The following is an 11818-nucleotide window of genomic DNA, read 5'->3' on the forward strand; positions in this document are numbered from 1 at the left end:
AGCAGCATTAAAGTTTACAAGAGCAACGTCACTAGGTAAACTCAACATCTGACTGACAGATTTATCTGTTTAGAAAAAATGAAGAACTTAGACAGTCATTATCAGTCCTTCCTCTTCCTCTCTGCTCTTATTCACTGCCTGCAGGTATCTTTACCTGGTAGAGAGGAGTGGCTGCTATGTCTCAGCCAGCAGCTGAGTTTACTGAGTTGTGCTAAATTTACAGCTACATGACAAACTAAGCTAACGGTCTATAATATAGACAGACCGCTGTCAATACAGCGTGGTTGTAACATTTGGGTAATTGCCAAGTTAATGTTAGCTGTGCTTATATCAAGCGTAGAGGATGAGAGACTGTGGACAGAGCAGATTAAAGTAACCCTTTGTACATGTTTACTCTACACACATCTATTGATAAAGTATTGCTAGCAAACCGTGCGGAAATATTCATTGAATTTAACAAAAAGGTTTATTGGATTATAGTCACTTACTATCCTTTGGGGGGGGGGGGGTAATCCCATCACAACTAATATATTTACAGTTATGGAACATGGTCTAGGTCTTCATTCAGGCCTGGACCCTCGCCTTTTAACTTGAAAATCCAAAATGTTTCTTTTGTTTATCTCCTCCCCTCTTTCTATGGCCTGTATAGCTACTGCTTTGAGTGAGTCTGGGTTACATCCATTGTGTTGTCCATAACTCTTGGCCGACGGGTAGTCTTAATTTCCTGTGCGACTGGTGTATTTGTGCTCAGTGATTCTCTCTTTCAGTTTTCTCTGTGTTTTTCTAACATCCAACTGGATTCTGGCGATACCATTCTTTTAGGTGCATAATACGATATCATCTGAATCTTTTGAGAGTTTCTTTTTAAGTGAAAGTTTCAGTTGGTCTTCATTGGAACCTGTGATTTTCATCTTGGCACCTGTGATTTCCAGTTGAGATCCTTTTCTTTCGTGGCCTCTTTGGTGATAAGGAGATTGAGGTCTGATTAACATCAGACAAACATGTCTGACTCTCGGATCATCAGCACCGGTTCCCCTAAAGGCTGCATTCTTTCCCCCCTTCTCTTCTTCCTGTACATCTACAGTTGCACCTCCAGTCACCAGTCCGTCAAGCTACTAACGTTTGCGGATGACACCACCCTCATTGGGCTCATCTCTGGTGGGGATGAGTCCACCTTCAGGCAGCAGCTACAAGTCAGGCTAAAGTCAATTAAAATACCCAAATACTGGAGGTATAACATATACGTTTCAGAGCTGAAAGCAGCGGTAGAGTAATTAGAGCGATCAGGTGATTGATCTCTTTGGATTTTTTCTGCCACAGTAAAAAAAATCACATTGATTCGTAGCTGCTAACTAGCCAGCTGTTCACAGTCTGGACCACGTCTGCTGTAAAGAGTAGAAAACGCTGTAATAATGTTATGTAAACAGGGACTTTTTTTTTCTGCACTAGCAAACACATTACACAGCTTTCACTAACTATTATACTGCAACTTGAGCTTATCTACACACTTTATGGCTGAGTAAAGTAACTTAACTGCCCCTGAGCAGCGACCAACATCAAATATGACAATATGGTCATCTGCTACGTTTCATATCAATTAATATTCAAATATATCGACCCACTAACCTTGGGTAGAGGAATGCACTGTGTCTAAAAATCGTATTTTTACCTTACTAGCACTAATCCTGCTCTCTTGATATTTTGCAGAAAGACTCACCATGACACAGGAAAATTACACAACAGTAAAAATGAAATGACTAAGCATAACTTATCTAAGAAAGAAGGGATTGCCTAAGGTAGAGTTCGCAAACATTTGCAAATGTTCTGAGATATCTATATATTTTGAGACTGTCCTATACATGAACATAGACCACAAAAAATGACTACAAGCACTTTCTCACTAGCTGAATAGATGCCCCACAGGAAGCATACCACCTAGTGACTTCATATTAAGATTCACTGAATGGACCCTTGAAAAGAATGTTTTCCTTTTCTAAGACAATCTAAATCTACAACAGATATGGAAGCTTGTTATGCACTGAGCCTAGCCAATGTATTCATGGACCTCATCATAATGAAACACAATGATGGTCACCTCCATACTGCTGTTCTCAAGCTAACTGACAGAAACACATTGCTCCGGGCCGATAGTTTTCATCCCCCAACACTTAAAAAAGAACATTGTGCCCTGACACCTTAAAAGGATCTGTGACCAGGAGCCAGATTTGGAATTGGAAAAGCATAGAAAGTGATCCACATCTTGAGGATGGCTCAATCCCACACCACAAGGCTTTTTCAAGTGCGGTAGATGTAACCACTGACACCATGCAAACCAACAACATTGCCCATGTGGTTATTTCTAACTAAAGAAACTGTTACAAAGATAAACATTTTCTTCAAGTTAAGGGCCATTACCAAGTCCAAGCCTATACTACGAAGCAAGTTCAACATTACCCATGATACCTTTTCAATTTGTCACATCAAAGGGGGCTGTGTTTGCAGCATATGACCAGTCGCAAACATGGAGCAGAGCAGCATATTTTACAAACACGGAGCAATATATTATTAGAGAAAAGAAGTTAACCATATAATGCAGGGTAAAAGCAACACAGTTGTGGCTGCCAAATGCAGGAAGGACAGCTCGCAAAACAATAGCAGATTCTGTGAATGCATAAGTTAACAGGCTTATAATATCACTACCCCATCATTAGGGCACAAGTAGATCTGATTAGAATTACATTTGTGTTTTCTGTTAAATTAAGGTGTTGCTTAGATGCGTTCTTATGGTGTGTATGACCATTTTAGCCTTAGTCCCAGGTGATTTTCACATTTCACACACTGCTAGTAAACATATTTGACCCTTTACTACCTAGTCAATATTAGGGAGGGGGATTTTATTTAAGAAACAGTGAGACAAAGGCAGACTGAGCAAAAGAGCGACAGAAACTAAACAGAAATTAAAAGGTAACTTTATTCAGTCCTTGCTTCCATGCATTTAGTTACTGAATTAAAAACTGCCGATAAAACTGTAAGCATGTGTACGCTCAGAAATTATGAATCAGTTCAAACCGATTTGTCTGATCTCTCTGGATCTCAGCGGTGTCAACATTTTAAGCGACATCGTGGGTGTTTTTATTTTGGATTTCTTGCCGTACTTCCGGTCTGGTATCTATTTGAGATTGCCGCATGTTGTCGGTGATGAAAGAGTGCCAGAAAGAAGGTGGAGTGGGCTGGGTAAAGATACCACACGGGTTATTTAAAGCTAGATAACGCCTCACCTAAAAAGCAGAACTTTCTGTACTCCTCATATTCGTCTCTTTTGTGAAAACTATCTCCAGGCAGAAAAAAAAAAAATCATGGTAAGCGAGAGAAATAAGCTAGCTAACATTTAATTTGTTCTTAATCACAGCGGTCAGTAAATTAAGCTGTCCTATTTTATTCTGATATCAATTCTGTGTTCTGTTAAGATATTTTTAAATTCATGTGAACTTATCATTCAAGATACGGAAAATGTTCCTGCGTCAAGTGGAGCTTCGTGCTTACTGGAGAAAACTAAAGGCGTTTGTAAAGGTAAAGTCTTTACATATATCTGCGACTAACGCCACGTAAGTAACGTAACGTCACACCGGACTCATTTAAACGTTATTTGAAATGATTTGTTTTAATTATTGCCCCTTGAAATTCAAGTCAAGTTTAAATAAGTGTTCTGGTCAGAGAGCGCACACAAGAGTCATAAACCTCGCGAGCTGTTACTCAACATGTATGGCATGTTTTCATAAAATCAATATTAAATGTAACCGAGTGCAGCGGAGTTTGACGTAACGCCTAAAACGTTTTTTGGCTCAGCAGTCGCCAAGGAGGGATAGCGACAGTGCTAAATTGTTCATTTCTTCAGTACAACTGTACGACAGACTTCACAATAACTTTGATTGTGTCAGGAAGTTTGGCAGCGTTTTTTGTGATGCAAATTAACCTAGCAGATTGATTCAATGCAGTGTTTAGGTTGTTGTTGCAGTGATTGATCGTACAGTTTAGATGTTTGATCATTGTGTGGTCCCTGTCATGAGGAGCTTCATTAACTAACTTTTTAAATAGGTTTTAGATGAGGACTGACTTCTTATTTCCCCTGGTAATAATAAGAAATTAACCATAAACCATAACCCTTATGATTGTGCTGAGATGAATTGGATTCTTCTCTACAGAAACAATTTGCATATTAATACAACTTTACATAATATTTTTTCTTGGTCATACTTAATATTTAGTAATTTCTTCTCCCCTTTTTCGATGCAGACGCTCTCTCTCCAGCGGCAGATGATGGAGAACCTCATTATAGCCAAGGCCAGACAAGATGCTGTATCCTTCTGTTGTCAGCTTATGAAGCTTAATGTTTTCACTGTGCCACAGAAGTCTTTGTTGCTTTGATTGGTGAGGGCTAGCTTTTACTAATGTTACAAAGTCTCATGTGGCTTGATTTTTATTTAATTTTTTTTCCTAATTGATAACATTTCCCCAGCTTTTCAAAGCAAGTGGGAGTGGTGAACTGCATGCAGGAATGGACACATGGCAAACATTAGTCTCATATGAAGAGACTTTATTTAAAGATTTTATTTACTCCAGTATTTGAGGTACTTACCAATTTCTGCGTTTTAGCTCCCAGACCACTACAAATGACACGTAACTTAGTGCGTAGCTTTTAGTTTTTATTATGATGTTGTCATGAAATGTGTAGATTGTGTGGAGTGTGAAAATACATTTACCTGCCATCAAAAGTTGTCACTTTTAGCTGACCCATGTGAGGAGTATGAAGTTTCCTTAATGTTGGTTGTAACATTAGCTCCAGCGGAAGATGGAGGAGAGAAGGCTAAGGCTACAGGAAGAGGCCAACAGGTAAACAATGGTTCTCTACAAACACACTGAGTAGTTAGATATAGCTAGGTTAAAGCTTTATTCTGTTTTTAACTTCTGCCTTCTTTCTTTAACTACCTAAAGTAGACATATTTGAATATCATGCACGCCTCTTTACAAGTGTGCATGGCATAAATACATAGGGAGCTTTGAAAAGGAACCGACATTTACATTGCTACTAAGACAACAATTCAAGTTTGCCATGTGGCTGACTTGATTTACACTTGGATATTTGCTTAGTTGGCATGTATGATTCTACAAATTGTTGTTAAGTGTATATTCAGTCTTTAAAAGTTCATATAATTGTTATTGTTTCATGTATCATCTCAAGTTTGTTCCTTTGAGCAATGGCTAAACTTTGAAATCCAGGGTTTCTCTCTTTAAATGAGGCAGAGGTGGTACCATCCTGATCACGTGCCATCAATTAGCTCAAGCAAACACTTCTTACAAGCAACGTATTTTAAGAGTTCTAATTATTATGATTGAAGAAAATGACAATTATCACGTTAAAGCATATTTTATTAAAATAAATATGGTGCTCTATCCAACATTAAATCAAATAAGCATAAAAGCAAAAATTTAAAGTCCCAGTAATATTTGTTCTTAATGAAGCATGTCACATGACATGATGATGTTCTGTTTGAAAATGAGAATGTGGCCACAAATATGGATTTACTGAATCTCTAGTAAAACAATTTGATTCTGCTGGGAAAATATTATTAACACAAATCCTGTTTTTTAAGCATTTAAAATATAATTTTAAAAATAATTGTATTTTAGAAGACACTTAAAAGCGTCAATGTGAAGCACCACGAGATAAGCACAAATCTTTTGAGCAAACATACCTACTCAAGTCTGACCTGAGGGTACAGAAATTATAATCCTCACTGGCAGGACAAGCTAGAGCTCAATTTTCTCACTGAACAAGAGAAAGTGTGGAAGTTGTATATAAGCAGGAAAGCAAGAGAAAAGGAGGTGGTGTTTAGATATGTTGAGATTGTTTATTATTAATTGGTTGAGACTTAAGATGTGAAATTGAGTTTAAAAAAAGGGAAACTCATTGTAACAAAACTGAAAATTGTTGAAATATTATTGAATTGTACTTTGTACAGTCAGTTGTTTACTACATACATATGTTAATACAACTAGTCTATGGCGCTGAATGATAAACAGGTTAGTCATCATGATGTTTTTGACCTTTGCTTGAGGAAATTTTCTAACTGGACATCTTTGAATTTTAATTGAATACCCCAGGCGTAGTACATATATCCTATTTGGGATTCAACTTTGCATCCACAGAGATAATGTTTGAAATAAATCGGCTGGCCTTCCTTCTATTTGTTTGTTTTAAGTCAGTGGTCTTAGCCGAAAACATACAATGTATATACTGTATAAAGAAAAGAAAATAATCAAATTAACCTGAGTAGTGATAGTAATTTGTAAATCAATCCACAAAGATGCAGGTTTCATACCACAACATACTGTGATTCCATAATGAACACAAAAATAACTTTTGATATTGCCAATTACCGTTGGTATTAAAGTACTCACAAGGGTCATACTTCCAAGTTTCCTATTATTGTGTGCCTGCAAGTATGGATGTTTGTGAATGTTGTCTCTTGTGCGCTTGTCATTACAGAAGATTTGCAGCATCTGGCGAAATGACTGCAGAGGAGCAAGAGCAGCGTATTCTCTACACCAATGTCCTGGAATATGAGCAAGACCATGTAAGTTTGTGAGTAATCACTAAAAATATGTCAAAACAAATCAAAGATACCAAAGATAAGTTACCAAAGCTCAAAATTATGCACTTACCGAAGTATTCAATAGGTGATGTTAACTAAAAAGCAAAAAACTTTCTTATAAATCATATTCTTACACAACAGTTGTAAAATTTGGCATTTATCAATTTTATGTTGATCAGTTAAAATAACATGGATGGCTATTTCTCAACTGTATTTATATAATTTATTAATTTTTTGTCTCTTCAGGGTTGGCCCAAACAGTGGAAAGCCAACATAAGGAAGAATCCTGATGATGCCACATTAGTTTCAGGTCTAGTCTCCTACCTGCTCAGGTAACTGATTGCAACATGAGTGTTTACAAATCCAGATTGAGGTAATATTTGTTCGTGACTGGCGGTTTTAAATGTTTTTGTCCCTGTGTGATCCAGCGGCTATTCCAGAGAAAGGATCATGGAGTGAACAGAATTACCCTGGCCCTGAAACTCATAGTTCACACAAACGTTGCATTAAACTAATCTGTAAAATAACAAGTTAAATCCCTGGTCCCAGACCAGTTTTTAGGCTTCATCTGGTCATCATCGACATCATTTTTATACATTCTGCAGTGTTTATATTTTGAAACAAACCTGAATGAAAGCTTTTATTATGTCACACCACACAAAAACACATTTATTGACTTGTTCAAAAGGTCGACTCAGTTTTGATTGGTTGTATTGCATCAGCCCTGTCAATACACAATTTTAAAAGTGTTTGTGTTTCCCTGTTATTATCTTTAGAGATGGCTCCAGTTAGTATCAATCAAGATTCACAAGTGAAATAATTATATAACAAAGTCTGTGTATGTTTTTTAGTTCTTACAATGGGATGTATTGTATGTATGTCTTATTATGGATCTAAAAGGGAATTTGGTCACACACATTATACCAGGACTTTCAACATCTTCTGGCCAAATGACTAACACATTAACTGTGTCCTCAGTCGGTCTGACCACCCGGTGGTGAAGATGCTGAGAAAACACCAGTACCGGATTTACAACAGGCTCTACCCCATTGTCAGTAAAGGCCTCCCCCGGAGTCCCTCCCTGCCGCTGAGGCCTTCTCGCAGCACTCACAACCTGCTTCATCCAGGTAGGGCCAGAGCCAGGTGTTTGTGAGGTGGGTTGATTAGGAAAAGACTGGGTTCACATTTATCTTGTTTATTTTCTCAGCTTCTGTATATTTTTGTTCTGTGGCAGCTAGTTTGGTAATATAATAAATATTTTGAAACATCAGAAAAAGCTGCCATCTGAGCGGAAACAAAAAACAGTTTCGCAGCTACATCGTCAGCTATCCTTATCAGACCTACAGCTGAGCAACAGTTTAATTGTTGTAGATGAGCTTGAGAGCCCTGGCTCAACAACACAGGATGGTTGCTCAATCTCTTGAAGCCCTCTCCTATCACGTCAACCCCAACGTGCAAAGGGACTCAGTAGATCATGGCTAGTTAATCACAAATTCAATCGGGCCACATTTTAAAACCAGGACATGGAGACGGGCCGGACATTTTCTCACGAGTTGGCGTGGGTATAAATAGGGTTTTATTGACACACTCTCATTGATACTCCTTGTAGGTTCAGTTCTTTGATTACTCTTCTCAGTTATTTTTCAGTACTAAATAATTGCCTTTTAAAAAATACATTATATTAGAAAAGATTTATTTTATTATAACTAAATGGTTTTTAGAGCAGCAGCAGGATTTACAACAGTAAAGTCACTAATATCTCACCGGAAACAAATCTAAAAAGTCAGTAAAGTAAGTGTGTTGTATGTGGAGTGGAGACGCTCTTGCATATTTCTTTATTAGAAAATGTACATTTGTCTTTGAGAGGACCCCCAAACCCCTTCACCTCTGCTGCTTCAACTCCATCGTAAGGGAAAAACTGACCCCCAAATTATACCCCTCTCTTGCTGTCAGAACTGGAAAACTAAGAAGAACTACTGTTTAACAATCTTAAACAGACTGATCGGTGTGTTCTCATCTCTGTTCCACTTCCCATGGTGAACAAAGTCACATCAGGCTGTTCTTGTTTTCCTTTATCCTCCTAAGGAATAACTGATATAATTGCCTTCCTCCTAGAGGGTGGAATTTCTATTGTGGTAGTCTGGAGATGTTTTCTGGTACGGACATGGATACTGAGACCAGCAGTATTAAATTTTCCTCTATTGTTGTCATTGTTCAGCAAAAATACAAGTATGATGTAAAGGTTGCTCTTTGTGAAATTTGTCCCACCCCTCCTCCACTGTAATTGAATGGCTGGGTTAAAAGTTACAGTGATGAGCATATCGTTTTACCCAAAGTAGAAACATTTTCAATCGGTAACCAGGAAAATGGCAGGGGAGCAGCACCCGTATTAGACACTCTGCGCCTCGTCACCTTTTTATATATAGTCTATGCTCGTCATGCTGCTGCTGCAGCATAGTGTAAATGCGCGGTGCTCCTAACGTTAAAAATTTTCTGGCCCTGAAGGGGAAAAAACTTAGGTGGACACAGCTCTTTATGACCTGAATACATCTCCGACATTGACAGCGTTGTTAAGAAAATAGGCTAACTCAGAGTTAAATGGAATGCATTAGTTTCGGATTGAATCAGGAATCTTCTCTGTTGGGAAATGCTGGCAACAATCTAACATGATCTTGTTTTGATTCAGAGAGAGAGAGAGTGTTATATTCTTTCTGTGCACCATTTGATATCTGTAGCAAATGGGATGGCAGGCCATCAAATAATTGTTGAGATATTTAACTCTGGACCAAAGTGTTGGACCAACTGACATTGCCACCCCTAAAAGGATGCACGTGATACTGTTGTAATGGCCATTCATAGCTAAAGGTTAAATCACTAGTGATCACTATCACTACATTAGCATTAATACATTTGTTTATGTGAAAATGTTGTTGATCACACAGAGACCCAGAGGAAACCAACCAGGACTGTGAGTAGTAGCATTGGCGGCAACAGCTACAGCACCGGCTCTTCCCCCTCACTCTCTCGCGAACTCCACACCAACTGCGACGATGAGGATGGGGAGGAGCCTAACGCACTGACGGTGGATCGGGAGAACTCGTTTGAAGATCTGGAGCAGTTCCTGACCCAGCTGGACTGGGCCCCGCCTCACGGCAGCACAGATGACACCTGCTCAGATTTAGAGCTGACCTTTGATTCCTCGATGCAGCTGGAGCAGGACGAGGGACACCAGGAGCTGGAGATGAGAGCGCTGAGAGAGCACCTGAAGGCCATTGTCAAAGACATTCACATTGCTATCGGTGAGCACGATGGTAGAGGATGGAATGTGTTTGTGTTGCATAGAAGGCATCTTACCATGTTGATTTTGAATAGCAACAGTTTCCTTTTACTGTTAAAAATGTTGGCTGAATTTTTACTTATACAATCAGTGTAAATGTTGTTTGATATTGATGTTAGGGATGTTCTTTTATGTTTCAGATCAACTTCTGTCACTGTGTTTGCTATCGTTTGAGTGTTTAAACACAGCCAGCTCAAAAGACCTGTGCCTCGCCTGCATAGAGGAAGCCTTCTTCACGCCCCTGTGGAGTGCCCTGGTGGCTCTTTTCAGGTAGTGCAGCCTAAATCCTTGTGACCTGAAACATGTCTTCATACTTTAAAGTGTTAAACACGGAATTTTTCTTACTGCTGTTGCATACCAAATATGCCGTTCACACTACACAACTTGCCGTCTTGTGATGGGAGTCTTGCAGTCGCTGTGGCGTTCACACTACGTGACTGATCAGTGACAGGGGGTCACACACTACACGAGCTGACAGCGACTCTGTCACCCGACACTGGTCTCCAAACCACATTTGTCAAGAGAACACACGTGAAATGTGAAACAGGAAATGACGCGAACCTACACATGAAACAGCTGTTGTTTGTTATTACAAAGAACGAAAGAAATGGAATAGAAATGATAAAAACAAAGAATCTGGGTGAAAGGATGGATTAGCACACACAGGGATTGTCTGAGCTACAGAGAGAGCTGGAGGGGAGTATAAAGTGTTTTGCCTGTTCTGCCAGCTGCCTGCTCTCATTGGCTGGATGTGGTTGTCGAGTCGGCAGAGTCTTTCAGATATTTGGCATGCTAGATATCCGGCTGACATCGGCGATGTGTCGGGGAGCCGTTTTGATGCATCGTGGAGTAGTTCACACATAACGACTGGCAGCAAATTGGGCTAAAAATCGTGTAGTGTGAACTAGACTTTATTTGAAGAGCTTGATTTGGTGGTTGAGCAACTCTGCAAGAGCAATGTTGATTATTAATAAATGTTGAGAATTGTTATGCCAAAAGCCCAATGTTGGTTTACCAAGACATTTTAGAGAAACGCATTTCTGACCAATAAGAAAAATATGAAATAACGCACTGAAGGAACTAGTTTTTTCTTGCTGGATTAATTATGTAACAGTCAGTTACACTAGTAGGCAACATTTAGAGTTAGTAACATTTTAAAGCCTGAGGTGTACTGGATCTCACATAAGTGAGTGCACCCCTCATATTTTTGTAAATATTTGATTATATCTTTTCATGTGACAACATTGAAGATCATGTGCAGACACGTGCCTGGTCTTATTTGTTTGAAATAAGTTGTTTGTATGAACCCTGGACAAACTGTACACTCACTACTTTACATTGTAACAAAGCGTCATTTCTTCAGTGTTGTCACATGATCAGATATAATCAAATATTTACAAAATAAATGTGAGTGCACAAACTGCATCCTTCAAAATGAGCAGAAAGTTGCGGCCCGTCCTGTGTTGTACACAGGCTCTTAGCTCTTTTTAGTCTTTTTTTAGTTTTCCTATCAAACTAAAAAAGAAACTGTGCTGCCTTCTAAATAAATTTTTACTGAACTAATTGTGTTGTCAACTCAAAACAAACTTATTTCAAAATAAAAATGACCAAAACCGTCTTGGTTAGACTTTCCACTGTTCCACCAATCACCAACTCAGGTTGAATTAATTCAGAGTTGGATGTGAAAATATTCTGTCTCGACACGCTGTTAGGCTTCTCTGGTGCCCGACCTCCCTCTCGAATTGAATGTTGATTAATAGTTTGACTCAAAATATAATCTGAAACACAACTGAACTAATTCATAAATGCAAAAAATGTCAGGATCAGG

At 38.8% G+C, this 11818-nt stretch overlaps 1 protein-coding gene across 2 annotated transcripts in view; it reads left to right on the top strand.

The window, feature by feature from the left end:
* The window catches only part of vps9d1 (VPS9 domain containing 1), a 43113-nt gene that overhangs the window by 5636 nt on the left and 25659 nt on the right, over window positions 1–11818 (top strand). For both annotated transcript variants that reach the window (XM_046037925.1, XM_046037926.1), the window contains exons 6-12: window positions 4294–4356; window positions 4838–4890; window positions 6548–6635; window positions 6900–6985; window positions 7632–7780; window positions 9596–9952; window positions 10131–10260. In XM_046037925.1, coding sequence (XP_045893881.1) covers window positions 4294–4356; window positions 4838–4890; window positions 6548–6635; window positions 6900–6985; window positions 7632–7780; window positions 9596–9952; window positions 10131–10260 — 926 coding nt within the window. The remainder of the gene's footprint in view (window positions 1–4293; window positions 4357–4837; window positions 4891–6547; window positions 6636–6899; window positions 6986–7631; window positions 7781–9595; window positions 9953–10130; window positions 10261–11818) is intronic.

This window comes from Micropterus dolomieu, linkage group LG22 (assembly GCF_021292245.1).
Source record: "Micropterus dolomieu isolate WLL.071019.BEF.003 ecotype Adirondacks linkage group LG22, ASM2129224v1, whole genome shotgun sequence".
Classification (NCBI taxonomy): Eukaryota; Metazoa; Chordata; class Actinopteri; order Centrarchiformes; family Centrarchidae; genus Micropterus; species Micropterus dolomieu.